General features: G+C 42.3%; 1 protein-coding gene across 3 annotated transcripts in view; it reads left to right on the plus strand.

The window, feature by feature from the left end:
- samd11 (sterile alpha motif domain containing 11) overlaps positions 1–21218 on the plus strand; it is a 94881-nt gene extending 73663 nt beyond the window's left edge. For 2 of the 3 annotated variants that reach the window (XM_007246279.4, XM_007246278.4), the window contains exons 7-13: positions 1391–1535; positions 11445–11560; positions 12218–12296; positions 13165–13892; positions 15673–15803; positions 17408–17518; positions 19245–21218. In XM_007246279.4, coding sequence (XP_007246341.3) covers positions 1391–1535; positions 11445–11560; positions 12218–12296; positions 13165–13892; positions 15673–15803; positions 17408–17518; positions 19245–19484 — 1550 coding nt within the window. In that variant the 3' untranslated portion in view covers positions 19485–21218. The remainder of the gene's footprint in view (positions 1–1390; positions 1536–11444; positions 11561–12217; positions 12297–13164; positions 13893–15672; positions 15804–17407; positions 17519–19244) is intronic. The other variant, XM_015605083.3, reaches the window with a different exon arrangement.
- Positions 21219–22353: the final 1135 nt, after the last annotated feature.

The following is a 22353-nucleotide window of genomic DNA, read 5'->3' on the forward strand; positions in this document are numbered from 1 at the left end:
AACTTATTAGCAGCGAGTTAAATTTCACACTTAACTTAGTGTGAATGTATAATTAGTTCTCAGGGGGTCTTGGGATAATTTTTCCTTTTATGGGGGCCCTCTGTGATTTTATTCCCATCCAGAACAACCATATACTATGTGTTTTTCTCAGACGTCCACTGATAAAATTATAGGCAGGATTACCTACTATTTTTCACTGAACTTCTGTGGTCCTTCAGTAATTTTAGTTCTGTCCGGACTCACATCTCTGAGTTTCATCACCTCACGTTTAATAAAATAGCTGTTTGTCCACTTTCATGCACCTTAATTAGACTTTGGGTTCACGGAGATCCACGTAAACACAACAGCGAGTGGAAATGGAGGAGCTACTGAACGTGATGTCACATGACCGATAAAGCAAAAAAACTCACTGGTCCTCCTGTTTTTTCAATTGCAATCCGGATGCAGGAGTTTTATTACTGAGTAGAAGTGTGAAATAAGTCCCCCTGAGATACTAATCCCATCCGGATAGGGCTATAGGGATATTCTGATTAGTATCAGCCGATATCAGTCTGATCTGATTTAAAATAAAATCAATTCTTTTTGGTAGATGTTTATATGATGTGTTATTCTGAACTGATTATTTAGTTTAGTAGTGACTTATACTGTTTTGCAGTGTTTAATATCTTACAATCCTCCATGACCTTTCACCTTCCAGTGCCTTTACAACACTGCAGTCAAGTCACTTTTTGTCTGTAAGCTGTCTGCATGGTGGTCAACCCCCTGAACTTGATTGCTGGTATGAAATAACTGTTTTATAGTAAGGTGAATTTGCTATGATATGGGTTTGATAAACATATTTTCATTAGCTTCTGCATTAGTCTCAACTTTTGTTTGGAACAAACTGTTCAGGGATTGGTTTAAAAACGAAGAAGGACGCCAGTAAAAAATTAAGTTTGGGTGATTTATAAAGTTTCTGATATTATGTTTTATTGTAAAATAGTTCCAAACTGCATACTCTAACTCAGCTGTTTAATTTACCTTCTGAGAACTCTCCTCTGTGCCTCCGACTGTGTGGTAATGATCAGTAATGGCACCTTGAATACAATAGATGGTGCTCTAAAGATTATTTCTGGATCATCCTCAACTCTGAACAGTGTGGAGGCTCTTAAATAGAACCTTCTAGACCCTTTTTTATATCTTCTGCCAAAATTGTCATTCAAAGATGTAAAAATATCTTTTAACTATCATATTATAGTTCTTTTATGCATTGTACATGCTGTGTACAATTCTGAGAGGTTTATACACCATTGCATACATTGATAAGAGAGACTGTGAGAGATTGTGGCAGAATGCTTCTATACTGGTTCTAAACTGTATTCTGTGTGTTTGTGTGTGTGTTTGTCCACAGAGTTGCTGCGTGTGCGTCAGGAGGCCTTGAATGCTGTGAGGAACCCAGCAGCCATGGAGGCCCACCTGCCGTCAGCAGGCAGCTCATCCAGCCAGCGGCGGAAACAAGGCCTGCCCCAACACAGAGACGCTCACTTCACAGAGAGGTACAAAAAATACTCACACACACAAAAAAACAACAACCAAAAATTGTGTTTTTCATGTGGATTTGAGACTAAAAACAGGCAACAACTTTAAAACTTTAAAATAATACGGGGATGTATTGCCTTGGTTTGAGTCTATGTGCTTTTTTCTCTTTGGTTGCCAGTTTTGTACCTCTTAGCTTATCAGCAAATGCACATCTATAGCTTCATTTACTGCAGTGGAGTAAAAGTAAAATTCACTCCTCAACAGTAGGGGGAGTCCAAGAGCAGAAAATGCAAATTCTTACATAATGCTGCTTTAATTAAGCCTACTAGTATATTAATCATTTTGGACTTACACACAAACATACATATCCACATTTTTCAGCACCAAGCATTACACTACTGGCCTCATGCAATGACAGAATCAGTTTTTTTTCCTACCACAGTCTCACACATATAGTTGCATATTGCACGCTTCTATTAATACCAACACAAGCAGACGTATACAGAAGTATAAAGCAAACAAGCGCTGCTACTGGATTCTTATAGGATGTACAGCAGTTAATGTCCAGCATGCAAGTGATTTTTATCAGTTTTACTGATGATAAAAGCTAAAAGGTAAAAGATAAAAGGTAAAAGGTAGGGGTCGGTGAACTTCCCAGAGCCTTTTCATGATCTGGCTCTCACCAGGGGGAATCAAACCACACATATGGATGTGCTTTCACAACTCCAGATTGTGGGATAGAGGAGATAGGAGCAGGGTGAAAGTGTGTGTGTGTGTGTGTGTGTGTGTGTGTGTGTGTGTGTGTGTGTGTGAGTGTGTGGGTAAAATGCCCCTCCATGGAGGGAAAACCTCCCAGGCACACTTTAAGACCACGGAAACGGGGAGGCAAAAAAAGAAGGTCTACGCTTTAAAATAACATGAATATTTCACATTAATAATGAACCCAACATCCGGCTCTAATGAATACTGCATGGCCGTTTTGAGTGGGTGACCATGCGCTGAAGAACGGGGAGAAAAAAAGGGAAGAAATCTGAATTATGCACTGAAGGAAAGGGAAGGAGGGAAAAGGAGGAGAGAGCGAAGAGTGGATGTGTTGGGGCCGAGGCAGCCGAAACGAAAAAATAGAGGGGGAAAAAAATCTCCTTAATGGGATCTGATTGCCAGTGGGCTTTACTCCTTTGCATCCCCTGTTCGATTTGATCTTGTCAGGAGGTATTTATGGGGCTCTGGGCTTAGCTGGTCGTCCGGGCGCCGCACGCTCCCCCCCCCACCACCACCCTCCATCCCTCCCCCCCTCGCTCCCCCTCTCAGCGAGACCCCGGCGCTCCTGGCGCTCCCCTCCGCCTCCAAACAAAGCCCAGGCAGCGGGAGTGGGCGGGTAATTGCTTGTCGATTATTTATGTGGCGCGGGAAGCCGGAGGATCGATAATGGGCTGGCGAAGCGAGGCGAGGCGGGAGGGAAAGAGGGAGGGAGGGGGGGAGGGATGGAGGAAGCGGGACGGGTGTGTGTTGGGGGGGGTGTTTGGTGGTGATGGGGGGGTGTGGGGGGTTGAGCAGCGTGGGCGTTTGTGTTCTGTTCGGCGCCTGGCCCTGCGCTGAGCCCTGTCGACAGCTCAGCGTGCAGCTCGGGCCGGCTGGCCGCCCTTAGCTCCGCTTACCCACCATAATTAGCCACACAGGACCACTGATGTTAACTAGGCCTGCATGCTTCCCTGTTCGGGGGCAAGAGGATGGGAGGGGTGTGTGTGTGGAAAAGAAGGGGGGGTTGGTTTGTGTTTTGTTTTTGTTTTTTTTGTGTTTTTTTTCCTCTTGCTCTCTTTTGCGTTGGCTCTCAAGCAAAACTTGAGCAAAAAAAAAACAAAAAAGCAAAAAAAAAAAAAAAAAAATCAAATTTTCACAATTTTCTCCAAGGCTAAATGTGGTCGATTAGCCAAGACATGTTTACTGTATGAAGTTTGCTTCTTTAGTTTTGCGCTGGAGCTATAAGCCTAATGTACCGTAAATCAGCACTGTGCAAACTGCGTGCCTAAATCATCACACACTCGCCTCGAACTGCGCCGAGTCGTTAAAGCGCTTATATCATGAAAAACAAATTTCAGAATAACAGTTTGAAGTGAGATGTAAACACTGTTAAATATTCAAAAGGTACCGCTCACAGTGCATCTATAGAAGCTATGCTGCAAAAAACCCGAAACCACCATTTTTTTAATTACTGTGTTCATAAGGTCATAGAAAAAAACATTGTACATGATATGTATTGCGATAAAGAGGTTATATTTCAAACATATTGAAATATACTGTGATGTCACTGACATAATGTAAAGAACAGGCAGGGTCAGTAACACTATCTTAACACTATCACTGCACCCTAAAGCTCAGTCCGGACTTCCATTTTTCACTATTATACAGTAGTGTTGCTGAGGTTACTGAATAGATAGTAGATAAATAGAAAAATAGTATTCACTGCATAATAACTCTATGTTCATGGACGTGTATGCTACAGAAGTCTCATAACCCTAGGGCAAAACCAATACATCAAACATTGGACACCAAACGTGTTTGTTTGAATGATCACATTTGTGCTAACAGGGAGATATGTGTTTGACTTAAAATTTTGACTTGATTTACATAGTAGTTTGTGGTGTTTATTAGAAAAAAAATGAAACTGTTTTAGATTTCAATATTTTATTGATACGCAAACACAGTATCGATTTTTAATTAATCGTTTACGTGTAAAGATTGGTGTAAGTGAGACAGTGGTTCATTTTGTTGTGTTTAAACCCCAACCACTAGAGGGCAGTGCTTTGGTTTTCAATTCCAACTTTTTTTTAGATGTTATGCATATTATGTTGTGTGCTTTTATATAATGGCTTACTAGAGCTGGGCGATTAATTGATTTTATCGATTAATTCAAATTTACATTTGAATGATGGATGATGTGTTTTTATGAAAATAGTTTTTCTCTGAGTTATATTTTCCACCACTTTTTTTTCTTGTTTCTGGTTGCACTTTAACCACAACGGGGAAATTTAAGTGAAAACTAAATAAATAAAAACATATCTTTATCATCTGTAGTTTGATTTTTAGTAGGAAAAAAAATCTATTAAAATCGAAAATCTCTATGGCTTATCATAGTTTCCCCCACCTTGCTTTCAGTATTGCAGTATTTTGTGATAGTTTATTGCATTGTAACCCCTGTATCATGATATGTATCGTATCGTATTGTATGGTATCATCAGGTTCTGGCCAATACACTCTAGCCCTGGGATTTACTGCTTAATACCTCTAGTAAGTCTAAAGTTAAGGGTTTAAGGGTTGACCAGTGATTTAGCTGTAATCTAGACCTGTATGAGCATAAGTATAGATGCTGTGCCCTCCTTTAGACTGCCTCCAATCAGGGCCTTTCCTGGAGGGCAGAGGCCTGGTTGGCCACATGCTTTTGCCATCGACTGCCAGTGACATTGTAAAAAGGACGGGGCCAGCCCGCCCCGGCCCCCCATAAAGCATCGACTGGGAGCCAGCCAGGCTGAAAGGGTGAGCCGAAAGCCGTTCCTCCAGCTCACCTTTCCATTGACTCTACATAATTGATTATCTGACGCCCATTAGTGGCTATTGTTAAAAACAAATCATTACTGCGATCAATACTCCACAGCCCCGGCCAACCATTTGTCTGATCGCATTTAGAGAATCTGCAAGGCAAATCCTAATGTGTTTGGCATGTGGGGCAGCAGTAGGAACAGACAGTGGTCTGGGGGTGGTGGTGGTGGTGGTGGTGGTGAAGGGGGGGTGCTGTGCTAGTGTGTGTATATGTGTGTGTGTGTGCGTATATGTGTGTATGTGTGTGTGTGTGTGTGTTGGGGGGGTAGGCGGAACGAGCGAGCGAGTGAGAGCCTCATGCATTTTAATGAGCTTCCTGTGCAAATGTGTTCCTGCGGAGGCAAGGCGAGGCGAGGCAGGCGCGGCGCGGAGAGCGGCTAATCCCCTGCGCTCCCCTCATTAAGGGCCGTCCTGTCAGCTCCGCTCCACTCCTCTCTCATCTCGCTCCGGCCTGGCCAGTTTGGCTCAGGCACACACACACACACACACTTCCCTCACTGCTGCTGCTCTCAGGCAGGGAGCGACGGCGCCGCCACTCTGACAGGTCGTCACACATGAGGGAACAGCCTGAGGTTTAGAGTGAGAGAGAGAGAGAGAGAGAGAGAGAGAGAGAGAGAGAGAGAAAAAGAGAGACTGAAGGAGAGCCTCTCTGAAGTAGAATGAAATAACAGGGAAACTGGACACACTGCCCAGGATATGCTGCCCTAAAACTTGCCCTACTAAAATGCTTTGGCTTACTTTGTAGGACAGTGCAGCACCGCTAGGCATAGTTTATTAACCCCTTCAACTACAGGCCTATTACCACTCATTAAGGGTTATTAATCAATGACTAGTTTGCATATTGCTACATCTGACTTTAGTGTCGCCATAGTGACAACGCCTCAAAAACAATAGCTAAAGTAGGGCAATGAAACATTATTCTCTGCTATATACTAAATATAGTCACAGAATCGTGTTAGGACACCATTGATAAACAAGATAATGCACCAAGAAGGAGTCATTGGAATCAATAAAACGTCAATGCACCAGCAGAGGCATAACGTTATCCAAAAGTAGCATGTAAGACTGGTGGAGGAGAACATGCCAAGATGCATGAAAACTGTGATTAAAAACCAGGGTTATTCCACCAAATATTGAACATTTCTGAACTCTTAAAAGTTAATGAATATGAATTTGTTTTCTTTGCATTATATGAAGTCTGAAAGCTCTGCATCATTTTTTAGTTATTTCTTCTTTTCTGCAAATAAATGCTCTAAATGACAACATTTTCTCGCTGAGCTGTCCCTCGTATCACTACTAGGAGTGACTGAATATTGTATGCAATGGCTTTCAAGATCCTCACACCAGAAAACGGGGCAGTATGTCACTTCAAAGCAAAGGCAGGATTGAAAGGTTCACCACAAGACCTCCAAACTCGACAAACTCAACAGCTACTCAACAGCTACTGGATCCCAATACAGAAGCTGGATTCATCACTAACTATGATGAAAATGCGGTTTCAGCCCGTTAAGCTGTTCAATCTAGACCTAGCTAAACAGACAGACTTTTTTCTTCATATACACAGAGTCTGACATCAAACATTTAATTCTTATACTTTTTACATGAAACATAAAGTTTACATGAAATTGTGCTAGTATGGGTTTCCACCCTTTTAATGTTGACCACAAAAGCAAGTAGAGTGCTAACAGCTCCCCCTTGTGAGGAATGTTCAAACTACTGAACAGACCTTTATAAAGACCTGTGGATTTTCTGTTTATCTCTTAAATTGCAAATTAATCCAACTTTTATTTTAATCTGGTGATCAAATGAGTTATAGAGTAACCATAAGCATTTTTTTTAATGTCATTTTGATCCATTTCTTTATCGAGATCGTTGATGTTCACACATTATAAAAGCTCTATAAATGTGTATATAAGCAGACATTTTAATATGACATGTTCTTATATGAGTGAGAAGGGAAGTCTGAGGGTCTAATTTTGAGTTTTCGAATTGTAGGGTTTAAGCATGTGACTTGTGGTAAGAGAAACACCCTAAAAAAGTTAAATGAGGAAATCTCGAGTGCGTTCCCAGCGAACATTGCGAACATTCTGGGAAACTGCGAGCGAGCACACAAACAAAATTGCAGCCAGACTCTCTAAATTTGTGTGTGCATGTGTGTGTAAATTTGTGTGTGTATATGTGTGTGTGTAGGTGCAAGGGAGTAAAGTCTCAGCAACAAAAACACCTCCCCTCACAGCCCCACCCTCTCTCTTATCACCCCACCCCTCCCCTTTTCCCCCAGGCTTAGAGGCCCAGAGTGAAACGGTTAAAGCTCTGCCTCCTCCTCCTCCTCCTCCTCCTCCTCTTTTTCCCAAATTGCTTCCTATAAAAGGAGAAGCACGTCTGCCGGGCACGTCTCCTCATGATTACAGCTAATTACGATCGAGCGGACGCCTCGCGGCCCCAGTCATGCAGCTTTAATTGACCGTTATTCATCTGCGGGGCCGCGCGGGGCGGGCGCGGAGCTTGGCAGGCCCCGGCCAGCGCCGCCCGGGCTAATTGTGCGGCCTGAGGGATTAGACCAGGTGATTACACACTTCACAGTGTAATTACATAAGCGCGGCTGGGCCGGCCGCCCGGCTCCGCGCCCCAAGGTCACGCGCCGCCTTCCCCGAGATTAATTGGAGCTGCCACCGAAGCGCAAGGCACCGGCGGAAAAGCGGTTATACGATTAGCATTAACATTTCAACACTGGCCCCCGATCGATCAATGATTTTTTTTTTCCTCTCCCCCCCTCTTTCTTTCTCTCGATTTCCTCCCCCACTGTTTGCTTCCCCCTCTCCCTAGTTCCCTCACTCCTTCCTTTCCGCCCCCCTGTTTATCTTCTCGAGGTTTTTCTCCTTTTATTTTTTTTTGTTGTTTTCAGGGATAATGACATGCAAGGGCTATTTAGTTTAGGCATGATGGGAGCGCGTGTCGAGCAAAACAAAAGTTTTTTTCCCTCTTCCTCTTCTTCTTTCTTCATTTCATGGTGTTTTTCTCCCCTCCTTGTGTTTGGATGTTGTTGTGTTTGTTTTCAGCCGTGCTGCTCCGCTCCTCTTCCCCCCCGGAGCAAGGGCTGCTCACAACAAAGCAACAACAGCTCTCTCGCCTGTGTGTGTAGACTTCATAAGGCATATATACGTACGTGTGTGTGAGTGTGTATGCAGGCAAACTTCACATGCACGCACTGTGTGTATACAATATATGGTACCTTTATTTGCACAAGACTATGTATGTACTAGTGCTGCACAATGAATGTACTGTATTCTTATCTAACTGTATTCAAGTTTGGCCAATTGTTAATTTTAGTTTGTCATAAACCAAAATTATGGACAGATCATGCTGTATTTTCCTCAGTATGTTAATTTAAAAAAGTAAATAAGCACTAACCGTGGATGAAACTATGGCCCAAGGATCGAGAGTTTGAATCCCAGTAAATTCTATTTTCCCATCAGCAGCTGGACCCTGAGAGAGAGCACAAACGGCCTTGCTCTCTCTGGATGGGTAAATGGAGCTCTCTTCCCTCATCAATTGCATTGTAGTGTTGATAAGCACAGGCATCTGTTGGCTGGTCTTTCAGAGCTGGGGATCTGGTGCTTTCCTCCATAGAAAAGAAGCTGCACTGGAAGCAGGTAGAAAAGTGGTGGTGACTGACTTTAAATCTCTCAGAGGAAGTTGACATTGATTATTTGGTTGATGTCACATAGCAAAACCACATTTCCTGTAGCAGACTAGTGGTCTAAATCCCGACAACGCACATCGCGATACATGAAACACTAGCTTTCTATTTTCTGTAGACAGGGTTAGAACCTTCTTTACGCTCAAAATATCTAAATGATAGTATTTTTTTTTGCTAGTAACAGGATGTGCTGTTCTGTCGCCTCTAATGCTTCATGTGTCAAAATTTGAGATTGTGTAAAAAGGCCTAAATAGTAAAGTCAACCAAATATGCCAATTTAAATTAAATAACCACTTAAATGGTTCTTTACCTGATTAATGGGAGGCTATTTGTATTGATGTAAAATGTTTAATGGGTTCTATATCTATATAGTACCAAACCCTTTGGTATTGATACCCTTTTTGGTTTAAATGAATGAAACTTCCTCATACCTTGTGGTTAAAAAGCAGCAGTTTTGGCTGTAGAGAAAGAGAGTGTGTGAGTGAGTGAACAGTATATTGGCATTAGGGCAGAACTGTGACTTCAGCCCCTCTTCAGCGTTTGTCCCCTCAACCTTACACGACGGCCTGGAGAGTACATCTTTATATATTTTCTCGCTCCTTTCGAATATATTTCTCTCTCCTTTTTTCTATCTCTCGCTCTCTGTTTTTCTCCCTCCCTTCCCTTCCTTCCTCCTTTTCTCCCCCACTTCCATCGCCAGCGCTCGATAAAGGTGTATGCAGTATTGAATAAGAGCAGCCCGTATTCTCTGGCCGCACAAAAGGAGAAAAACATAATTGAGGGCCTTTTGGAGAGTGGAGGGAGGGGGGGGCTGCTTTGCCTTTTATTGGCTGAATGAGGCGGAGAGGCAGCGAGAGGAGGCTGGTGTGTGTGTGTGTTTGTGTGTGTGTGTGAGAGAGAGAGAGAAAGAGAGAGAGAGAGGGTAGAAGAGGAAGGTCTGTGTTAATTAGGAGGTGCTTCAGCCTGTAGCCCAGGCGAGGCATAGGGGCCGCCCCAGCTGTCAGACTATGACATGCTCTTATTGTGTATTCAGCCCTCATTACCAGAGTGGCAGGGCCGCCGAGCAGGGTGAGCGAGGGAGGGAGAGAGAGAGAGAGAGAGAGAGAGAGAGGGAGGAAGGGAGGGAGGGAGGGAGAGAGGGATGGAGCGGACGAGGGAGGAACGGCGGGAGGAGGAGGAGGAGGAAGAGAGGGGGGAAAGGCCCAGGGTACAAACAGTGCCGCTGGCCGCAGCGTGACAGGACTGATGAGGGGCTATTGCTGCGCGCATGCACTGGGGGGAGTGATAAAAATAGGCAACGCGCGAGTATACAGCAGCATTAGCATAATACTGAAACACACACACACACGCACGCGTGCTTGCACACACACACACACCAGGCCCCAGACTGCAGAAATGGGTGATTTTATTATGTGTACTCGGATCGTTTAAAGTTTTGAACATTCCTCCCAGAGTGTCCTAACTCTACTCCCGTTGTTCTCTGAAGCAAAACTTCAGCAAAATCAAGTCAAACTTGGAAAAAGTTTTTACAAAGTTTTTTTTTTTTCCCCAAAAATGTTGCAGACTAACCAAAATCAGGTTGAATGACTGCAGAAAATGGAGCAAAAGTACATTATATACAGAAGACTTAAGATGGCAAAATCAAAAATTCGGTAACACTTTACTTGGATGGTCCATTTGATGGCCTCGTTGACGCTCAAATGACATTCAACCAACATTCAACTGAATGTCTGTTAACTGCAACTTAGCAATATGTTGATTATAAATGATTCAAAATAGAACATAACCCTACACCTAACCCTAATCGTAACCCTTAATCAAACCTAAAATCTAACCCTACACTTAACCCTAACCTTAAACCTAACCTAAACTTTAAATCTAACTCTAAACCCAATGCTAAAATGTTAGGATTAGAGTTTGGGTTAGAGTTGGATGTAGGGTTACATTCAATAGAGAATAATTTACATAATAATAGAATAATAGACATGTAGTTGAATGTTAGTTGAATGTCAGTTGAGCATCATCAAATGGAAGTAAAGTGTTACCAAAAATTCAGTTCACATACATTTTATGATTGTACACATTTTACACATGTTAGTGTAATTCACCCAAAATCAAGTCAACTTCACTGGAAAAGCACAAAAACGATCAATGGAAAATAGAAAAAGATTTGGTTCCAAGTCATTTTGGAGCATTTCTATTGGTCGATTCACAATAATTTTTGTTACCATCGGCAGAGTCATAATATTGTAGAACCACTGTGAGCAGAGTGACGAGGCCAGACCATAGTCCTGTTGAGCAAATGTTATTTAGAACAGGAAAGGATGTAAATGACTGCCAATAAGCAGAAATGATCACATAAAATTTCAGACCCTTATCCACCATTCAACTCAACATCAATAACGCCCCACCAACTGAATCGCAACAACTACATATATATATATATATAAAAAACAACTGATAATTCCCCCTGATAACTCCAACAAACAGAAAAGGGTGGCCACCAAGCATGCTGGGTGCTCCCCCCATCTACCTTAGCTCCTGTGCTAAAGTACAGAAGAAACTGTTACTGTTTTTTATTTTATTTTTTTTTATTAATCAGAATGGATGTTTTTTTGTATTCACACAGGGAGATGTCCCACCCTCCGCCATTGTTGTCCCCTCAGAACGCTCCTCATATCGCCCTGGGACCTCATCTACGACCCCCCTTCCTGGGAATGCCCTCTGCACTCTGCCAGACACCAGGTGAGATTTACTCAGTTGGACAAAGTATGCAGAAAATCCTTGTATTTCATTGCTAAAGATACCTTGGAGTAGTTAGAGTTGATAGGCTACAATTGGACAAGCTGTATAAAGGGGAGGAGTTTAGTGTGCCATAAAGGTGTGCATTGATTTTTTTGTTTTTTGTTGTAATCTGAAAGTGCATCATATTCTTACTGATATTGTACTAAATCTTTATTTTCTTTAAGTTCAGAGTAATGTGTTAACACAGATTACTGCAGAAATCTGTTTAATTTTTTTTTTAAGATTAACTGTAATAGAGTGAAGGTGAAGTCCTGCAATACTGTAAATACATACAAGAGATACTTTTGCAAGGTATGAACAATTGGCTTTGGAGAGGTAACTGTACAATACATGATATATGGGGGGGGTTATATATATATATATTTATAACAATTATAATTAAAAGAAGTTAAGAACTTCAGTGATTTATACCATTACTTCAATTTTCATTGATAGTTTGTTGAATAGTTTCATCATTTTTGGACCAGGCTCAAACCGAAGTACAAAATCTGCGGATATGTTTTATGAAGTCCGGAAATATCAGCAATTTTGGCTGTGAAGTTGTCTCTGTGTGTTCCATGGGATAAAGACGCTGGTCTGTCTGTTTATTCTTCACAGCATATGGTTTCCTGCAGCCAGCCCAGGCTGAGATGTTCGCGCGTCAGCAGGAGATGCTTCGCAAACAGAACCTCGCCAGGTATTGCATTATTAGTGGACTACGTGAATCATTCAGCACTGTTCACCGCACTGTGTCAAGAACGTGCTTTACTGTACGCGCTATTTTGGGTATTCGTAGCATTTCCCACATTTCAGCAACACTGAGATTAGAGTAGAGCATACAAGTAAATGTAGACATCTGTGCTTCTGTGCTGTTACTGGGAGTTGTTTGGATGCTGTCATAGGAAGAGCTTGAAAACAGCGGCCACAGTTATTTAAAATACAAATATTAAAATACATTCAGACTTTCTGTTCATTTTACCATTATATTGTGTCCATTTTTCATGATGAGTGGTCCAATAGACATGCTCCACAATGACTTGGAATAAAAGCTTAGGTTTCACTTTATTTGAAGGATAACTACATAGGGGCTTCATAACACATGCTTAGCACTGAATCATGTATTCATAAAGCTCTATGTGTGAATATTTATGAATAGTATAGTATCGCACAAACACAGATAATTACAGGAATAAGCTATTCCATTAAACATATTAAACGTATTGCTTTATAAATACATTATTTATTGTTTATGAACATGACATGAAGATACTACTAAAAAGGCTATTAAAAATACATTGGTAAATTTTCTTTCTACATTAACTTCCAATAAGATTTAAAGTTTTTTTTCCTTCTACTATAAAGTGACCATTTTATTTTGAAATTTGAGTATTTTGCATGATATAATTTGCCTGTAAACCACGTACTACAGACCAAAGTTACAGAGAGGCCTTTTTAACAATTAATACACAATAAATACTTACATTTACAGATGTTACATACTAGTTGTCACATTAGAAATACAAGGTTTTGTATTTACCAGCACTAAACCAATGTATCTCCCCCAGGTTGGAGATGTCCGCAGAGCTGCTGAGACAGAAAGAACTAGAAAATCTGCACCGGCAGCGCCTGCTAACCGACCCGCTGGGGCTCCACCCAGGCCTTCCCGCTGAGCACCCGGCCCTGCGCAGCCTGCAGGACATCCCCGAGGGCCACCCGCTGCGGGAGGAGATCAACCGCCGCAACGCCATGTTAGTCTTGCGTCACAACAACACGCCGCTGCTGTCGCTTAACCACCAGGGGGCGGCAGCAAGCACCTCCTTTAAGGAGTCCAGCAGCCGCAAGAGCTCGAGGAAAGGGGGTCCACTACAGGGAGACCAGGGGGGCGGGCCGTCCGAGGTCAAGGAGTCACAGGGGGAAATGAGGACGCGGGACGGGGAGGTGGAGGGACAGGACGAAGACATGAAAGACTCGGACAGTGACACGGAGGCTGGGGACGACCGGCCGGAGGGGACGTCTAAAGCTGACGGACACGGGCTCAACTCGGAGGCGTGCCAAGGCAAGGACGGGGGCAAGCACGGAGAGGGGCTGAAGGAACTCGGGGAGGGGTCGGGCAGACTCAGCGTCCCCTGCAGCTCCGCTGGACCAGATTCACCCAGCCACCATCTCTTCACACCAGGACTGAGCAAGAGCGAAGCCAAGTATCTTCCACCAGGGGCGCTGCCGCCTTTACCCACGCTGCCGGGCCAGGCCCTGCCCTTCGGCTTCCCCTACACCAACCCCTACTTTCACACAGGTGAGCTATTTTAAGCATTTTAAATATTCAACATTGAATTGAATGAGTTGAATGGGTTGCCCTCTATTGCCCCCTATGCTTCCTGTCATGTATTGCAGTTTATCAGAATTGGCTTGTGCACTGTGCACTGTGTGCACATTATAAACAAATCTAATTGTCAACTAAATCACAATCAGAAATGACCAAAGTTGACATCAGACACTAATAAACTAATACTTTCTAATAATTGCTAATAATTCCAGCCTTAACATAAAAATGTGTGTGTGACTGCGTGAGTCAGTATGTGTTTTGTTTGAGAAGAAGGCTAACACTGAGGAAAGAAGTGTGTGTTTGGGTGTGAAAGAGGACAGACTGCTGAAGTTCTAAATTATAAATATTGAGAAACAGTCTAGACCTACTGAGAGGTAATTTGGAGGTTAGAGTGGTGAAGTTCTCATCCAGACTAAGATAAGAAATCAGAGATCACACATTTTCTCCCGGGCAGACTGCCCCAGCCTTCACTTCTCCGTCTATCTGCGCATGCCAGCAAGTCTCTCCTCAACACACACACACACACACACACAGCGAGACTGGCGTCTCTGAGATCATGTGCTAGCTCCCCTGTTTTTATGACCTGTAAAGAGATCCAAACCCAAACAGGATCCATCCTGAGAGAGAGAGAGAGAGAGAGAGACTGAGGGAGAGAGAGAGAGAGAGAGTCTAACAGAGAAATGGAAGAAATTGTGAGGGAATGAAAGAGAAAGGTGGAGAGAAGAGAGACAGAGGAATAGAAATTGAAAGAAGGAGATAAAAGTATGGGAAGAGAGAATTAAAGACAGAGAGAGACAGAATAAGATAAAGAGGGAGAATGGCAGAGACAGAGAAGGAAAGAGAGATAAAGGGACGGGAGAAAAAAGCTGAGAGAGAGAGAGGGACCAATGAAGAGAGGGATGAAGAGAAGAGCAATAGGGTAGTTTAAGGAAAAGAGGGAATGTTGAGAGAAACTGTTAGAGAAATAGAGATAGAGACTGAGAAACAGACAGGAACAAATAGACAGAGAGACACAGATGGATACAGAGAGAGAAAGGGAAAGAGACAGAAAGTAGACGTAAAAGAGTAAAAGAAGAAGTCATAGACAAAGTGACAGAGAGAGACAGAAAGAGAGAAAAAGAGGAAACAAGAGAAAAAGTGGAAAATAGGGAGAGATGAAGAGATAGAGAAAGGGACTGAGACAAAGAAGGGGATGGTGACAGTAAAAACAGAGATGGAGATAAGGACAGAGAACGACAGAAAGAATGAAAGAGATAGGGAGAGAGAGACAGTAGAAGAAGAGAGAGAGAGAGAGAGAGAGAGAGACAGAGACCTGTTTCTAATGAGGAATACATTTTTCCTGGTTTTAATTTTTTGGACACTGTTGGAAAACAGCAGCTGCTCCTGTCAAGCGAGTGTTTTGGAGGCTTCTCTTATGAAGGCGATGGTATAGTAAATTACTCAGTTTCCATAATAAACGCGGCTAAAGGTTAAGAGCTGCTGGAGCTGGTGTTCCTCCCCCCCTCTCCCCCCGGCGCTGTCACGGCCATCTGAAATACATTACCTGCGCATTCAGCCTGCAGTGCCGGGACCTCCCGTAGGAAGAGGCCCTGTTCCTGACCCTTACTGAACCCTGGAATAGACGGGGTCATTAATAGAGCCGCCTGTGTGTGTGTGTTTGAGGGGAGTGTACGGTGTGTGAGGGGAGGGGCTGTTACGCGGGGCTTCTCTCTAATGATTTATGCTTCCTTTCGGCTCGGCGGGCTGCCAGGCGCCATGGGAGGTCTGTTTGTGGACGGCGACGAGGCGGCGGCGGTAGCGGCAGAGGACATCAGCAAGTGGAGTGTGGAGGAGGTGTGCAGCTTCATCAGCAGCCTGGCAGGCTGTGGAGAGTACACCCAGGTGAGGACAAGAGCAGGAGCAGAGCGCCACACACCTCCTCTCCCCGGCCCCCTTCAACAGGGGCCGCACGAGAGACGGAGAGCGTTTAGGATGGGGGTGGAGGAGAGGGGGGAGGGGGAGGGGCTTGGAGAGAGACCTGGCCTACAAATTCAATTTGCAGTAGCTCTCACAGTGGCATAGTTAGCTATTAGTGGTGACTAGCGCGCTTTGAAGTCTGCTGTTCCAGCGCTGGCCATAGGCCGCTCCGCACTGCTCTTATCTTTGTCTCGCTCACAGCTCTGTCCATCACACGTATTACATCCCACCCACATCCCACAGGCCTGCCCTGTCGCATGCTTCAACAGGATAGTCTGGCAAAACATCAGATTTATACGTTTTTCCTTCTTATCATTCTTATTGTTGCCCAAAATTCCCATTAATGTAGCTAAAACCGTAATTCTGTAATTCAACATATGATGCCAAATCATTCCAACACTTGCCTTAAACCCTGGTGAGATTATCCTAGTGAGTTAAGTAATCGTAAACAGTCTTGTTTACATCTTTACTGTACAACCTGACAAAAAAACGCACAGCCCAGACCATGGTCTAAGCTGGATCAGCTGGTCACCCAGCTTGGTCACACCTATATACCAGCATCTTAAACACACAAACATATGCTGGTCTCAGCTGTAAACCACAGTGACAAGCTTGCACAACCTCTGTGTGGTTTGAGTGTATGAGCATGTATGACCCTATGGGTTAACAAACACTCTGTTGCCTATAAATTATTAGATGTTTCTTAAAGATTTATCGTAACAAAACATTCTAAATAGTGAATTTGTGTGTCTATTAATGGCTTCTGATTTGCAATCGGTAGATTGACTTTGTCTGGTTATGTTTTTTTTTTGTAAAACTGACCAATAGACAAATAGAATTTAATTAAGGACTATTTTTATCTATTTCCATTTGTTAGTTTCTCACAAAACCTAAATGGATGCATGAATCCACCTATTACAGCTAAGATGGAGATGATGGACACACAGATCCACCAGTTAGACATGGCAAGAGGCTGAAGACAAGTTGCTCAACTGTGCAGTATTGTCACAAAGATAGTAACAAAAACATTGAGAAACAACTATTTTGTATTTTTTGACCTCACAGGGTTAGAAACCAATTTTGCTGAGTACAGATTTTAGGGCATTAAGCCTAGTCTTGGACTACACAGCATTTTAAATGAAGACTTTCTACTGAAAGTCCATAACAGGCTTAATCACTGTCTGAAAAACTGCCCTTTAATGTTTTAGGGTTAAGGTTTGATAGCAATATTAGCATCACTAAACAAACTTAAAACTAAAGAAGCTAAAAAGTTCTTAAAAGAACCCTTTCTTTTAAGACCCCATTGCCAAACTCAAAGGTCCACTACAAAGAAGTTTAGTAAATTTGTGATTTACTGAAGCGATTATTTGTATAAATCTGATTTTTTACAGAACTATCCATTTAACACATCATCCTCCCATCTCCATACACTCCATATACTCACATGCATGCTGAATAAAGAATATTGTAAACGTTTGTCTGTGGGGAGAGTGTGTAACACTTGACTGAAGGGACGTCTCTTGTCAAAGGTGTTTCGAGAGCAGGCTATCGACGGCGAGACACTGCCGCTCCTGACTGAAGAGCACCTGCTCAACAACATGGGGCTGAAACTGGGCCCTGCACTCAAGATCCGCTCTCAGGTACTGAAGCCCCTAAAGCTTCTGGGCTTTATTGTTTCTTTTGGTGTTGTTCTTTTTTGCCAGTTTTTACAAAGTGGTTAAAAAAAAACAATTGAATGAAAGATCTAGGCATAATTTAATTGAACATCCTTGGAAAGAACAAGCAGAGAGCCAAATCTTGGGCAGAATTGATATTACTTTCAAAAAAGTAACAATAATGCAAAAAAAAAGGCTTGAAAATTTGCAGAATTGCAGAAGTTTACATGGTTGGACAGGTTGACAAACACTGTTAAAGCCCAGTTATGAAAATTGTCTTAAAATACTGTTTTCTAAAGCTCAATAAGATCATTTCTAAGTACTGTGAGCTAATAATTCATATAATAAATAAAAGTTCTTCCTAAACACTGGGCTAGTTTTAGCTCACAGTGGGACCTGAAAAATAGGCATAATGACAGATAATATTTAGATAATTATGACAGAGTTTAACATAAAACAGCAATCAAGATTGAATATATTCAAATTATTAATATCAAAAGTTCTAAGAGTTATAGCAAAAGGAAGAAGAAGCACACTATTACCTTTATTTTGTAGCTTCTTGGGCATGAGTAGCTCATCTTGAATACAGAAAGTAGTGTAATTAATATACGGTAGATAACATGTTCTCCTGTGTGGGAACTGTATGGGTAACCCAGGTTCAGACCAGCTTCAAGTTTTTGTCTTTAAGTTCCATATTAGCCCTATATGGGGATGTCAGGGATGGGTCTAGGAGGGGAAAATTATGGGCCCCATCAGCATTGTACACTGTACATGGGTACCCATGCCCATGTGGGATTTTATCCCCGTTAATAGATTGAGGCATCTATTGTAACAGCTGGTGTGACTGAATTAGTGTTCTCTTTAAATGTTTTGAGCTGTCCAGTAATGTTGAATGAGTAGCAGTTTGAAAAGATATAATGGCTCTTCATGTGCCTTGGTGGAGGTACATGTTAGACCTCTGTCTACCAGCTTTTTTTTTCTGTCTACCATTATTGTTCTTTAAGTACACTGATCATAAGCTCAACCACAGTTCAGAAAAGAAACAATAGATAGATAGCAGTTACACAACAGTAGAAACAAATCAAATTGATAAGGGGTGGTACAGAAAGAGAGCGCAGTAAAAAATATAAGACGATTATAGAAGATTCTAAACTGAGATTTGAAATATTAACTATACCTTATAAGGTATAAATAAAATAAAATAAAATGCTAAAAGAAGAATATATGCATGAATATAATAGGTGATTATACAAAAACTATACAAAGTGTGAAAGTAACCAGCCATAGATATGCGGTAGTGCAGTAATACAGAAAGAAATAAGTATAAGAGATGGCAGGTGTGGAGTGTGAATGTACAGGATGTACCGTAAAGAGTCCATAGTGCCTAGAAGTGCAAATGTGCAGGATGTACAGTAAAGTTTTTGTTAAATATAAGTGGATATATAACCTGACATTCTTTGTCAGCAATGTATTTTAAATAATCATAAAGAGCCTGTTTGCCCGGCAAAAGTTGTTCCTAGCTAATACCATTGATTTCCACACTTCTCGTTTGGTATTTCTTGCACTAGGACGTCCCTAATTTCAGTGCTTCTCTTATAAAGTATATAACACTACATAACACTATATTAGACTACGTTTTCATGTCTTTTTTTTGTCCTGTGTCCTGTGTCTTCTGCAAGCTGTAACACTGGCATGTGCTTGCTTTCCTCAGGTGGCCCGGCGCATTGGCAGAATATTCTACATGACCAGCTTCCCGCTGGCCCTCCCGCTGCCGCCATCTGCTCTGCGCCCCCCGGACAGGGACCCCCTGCCCGCAGAGACCCGGCCGCCCTCCGCCGGCAGCACCTCCTCCCCCTTCAGCGCGCCTCCGGCCTGCCGCGCCTCCCCCAAGCAGGAGAACGGAAATCCACCCCCGGCGGGGTCTTACGACTCCACTAAAGCTCTCTCGTAGAGGCGGCCATTAAAGCACTGACTGCTTGCTTCCCCCGTATGGGCTGGGGGCGTGGAGCAGCACTACGGGAAGGAGCACTATGGAGGAAGACGGGGAGGATTGGAGGAGGGGGTCTCTTTGAACTGTTGTTTGTTTTCTTCCTCTCAACCTCCCAGCCCGCCTCCCCTCCTCCGTCCCCTCACCAAATTTAAAAAAGTTAAAAGCAAACTTGAGGAGGACCTTCATACTGAGGCACTTATCAGTTTAGGGGAAAAGTAAAACGTGGAAAAGACTGCATAGACTGACAATAAGAAACAATGCAAGCTTGAACACCCAGCTCCACCCAGCTCCACCCAGCTCTACACAGCGCAGCGGCCGCGAAACAAGCCCAATCCAAAGATGATCCAACAGGGGACTGAGGATGAGTGTGAGAGAGGAAAGAAGGGAGGGAGAGAGGAAGGGAGGAAGCAGGATCATAAGCAGACAGTGGTGCTCGGACCCCTTTCGCCAGAAAGAAAGAATTCTTTTGTGGCAGAAGGAGACAGACAGCGGCGGGATGAACTCTCCATGGTACCCGACCCCTTTCAGAACACAGAACTCCAAGAGACCATTTATTTTCCTGTTTTCTCTCCTCTCTTCCTCTCCTCAGCTTCCAGCCATTTCCAAACTGGAATCCTCTGGAGCCGGTTTTGGTTCGGAGAAACTGACTCTCCGAGAGAAAGGAGTGAATACAAATGCAGAAAGGAACTCATTTGCTCTCTTCATCAGCGCAACTATGCATTCCACGGTCCAATACCAAAGATGAATGGACGTGTGGAATATCAGCCGATACCTAGCATTGGTTCTCGCACCGTTCCCCTCAGCTCACCTTACCTGTGGCGAATAGGCAAGGTGCAGGCGGGGTAAAGGAGCAGGCGAGACGTGGCCTCAGCCGTAGAGAAGAGATGTAGAGCACTTAACACTCTCGCAGCCAAAAGCCATCATCCAAAGCAACAGCCAGAAGATAAATAAGAAGTAAAAAAGATATAAGAAAAAATAAACTTTTGAGGTTTCCTCAGATCTTTTGCTCTGCAAAGGTTCAGATGTTGAGGGTATCTGATCTCTAAATGGAATCAAGGTCATTCAAAGTTCACATTTATTACTTTGGGAGAGAGCGTTACGCTGAATTGTACAAAAGAAAAACACGCTTTAGAGGAGAATATAGTGAAGGTTACATAAGTGGTACTTTTTGTTAAGTGTTGCACGCATTTTTTAAATACCGAACAAAAATGTGACTGGCTGACTTGGTGGCACTTTTGTTCACATATTTTAATATTATTATTATTAATATTTTTTTTTTGGTTGGTTTGTTTGCTATGTATCTCAGTCAAATTATTGAAGAGTCCCATTTTCAGATGCTACTTAAGCATATAAATACGAGGGGAAATAAAATATTTATAGGATTTTTTTTTTTTTTGTCGTAGCTGGATTGACGAAATACCATGTATAAAATAAATCGTCCTCTAAATGGATCCCAAAGAATAATACTTTTTTTCTTTGTCTTTGTTGCAGGGAAAATTAAAGGCACAAAGCTCTTTATGCAAATGTTTGAAATTGTTTTTCTTTTTCTGTTTTGTTTTTTTAAACATAAGCGTTGAATTAAAAAACAAAAACGGTCTCTAGATTTTCAGTCAATGTTTTGTCTTTATCCTATTTTTCTATTCACCGCTGGGTGAAATAAATCCTATGGAAATCTTCCAAATGATTTTCCCTCTATTCCTCCTGAGTAATGTGTTTATTTCCAGACTCCTCCTCCTCCTATACGGTCAGTGGAGGGTGTGGTGGTCCCGCTCGGCCTGATGGAAAATTCCCTGATTGGGGAGAAATTGAGCGGTGGTGGTAGGGTGGGGGTGGTGGGAGGGTTATATCAGGTCAACGACTGCTGTCATAGCATGTAGGTCAGTTCTAGGCCTAGGCCTCTGGGACCCTTGTATCCCACCTAGCTCCTCTGACCTTCAGGAGTGCCCAGTGTCCAGCCTTATATATATATATATATATATATATATATATACACTAATGTAATATATGTATATGTATGTGTATATACAGTCTATACAAAAAAGCTGAGGATCAGTTTTGATGTCCTTTAACTCATGTCTGTACTTATGAGCAGCTCACGTTACTGTATCCCTTTAAACTAACTACAGACAATATGGAAGTCAAAGCAGCAGCCATATAATAGTTATAGAACGATATATAAAGTACATAATGCTCGTGTCCTGAGGTGGCGGATGCCTAAAATCAGTACAGGGAATGCAGGACTAGAAAAGTAAAATGCCAGATTGGATAGCAGAGGGAGCAGATTAATAAAGTAATACATTTAATTTGTTAAGCATTGCAGCATAATGTACAGAGAAGCCAATCAGATCACGTGATCAACTGTTTGTACATATATCTAAATTAATGTTCATATAAGACTGATGGATAGCTCTTTTCAGCTATAAGACAAATGTTTTTATATGATCATGATAAGTTTAGATGAGTGTTTAGCGTTAAAGGGTTGAGCATCAGTATTGGGAAACAGTAATACAATTCAATAATAATAATGTTGCCTCTGGGTCCTTTTTGTTATTAAGAATTAAAATTCAAATGAATAATAATAGAGCCCTAGCAAAGAAATACTATGTCTATATTTTTCCCTTTTTTTAATTTGTAAAAAAAAGAAAGAAAAATTGGTAACCCTACAAAGTGCTATATTTAGACTTGAACGGACTTATTGATAAAGGCACTTAAACTAAAACAGTAAAGAAAAGAGTACAATACGATAGTAAAGGAAATAAAAGAGAAAAATGATTTAGTACAGAAATTAGAAATAGTATTTTTGTTTTGTTGGATGGGCTCAATTAATCAT

The sequence above is a fragment of the Astyanax mexicanus genome, chromosome 13 (assembly GCF_023375975.1).
Source record: "Astyanax mexicanus isolate ESR-SI-001 chromosome 13, AstMex3_surface, whole genome shotgun sequence".
Lineage (NCBI taxonomy): Eukaryota > Metazoa > Chordata > Actinopteri > Characiformes > Acestrorhamphidae > Astyanax > Astyanax mexicanus.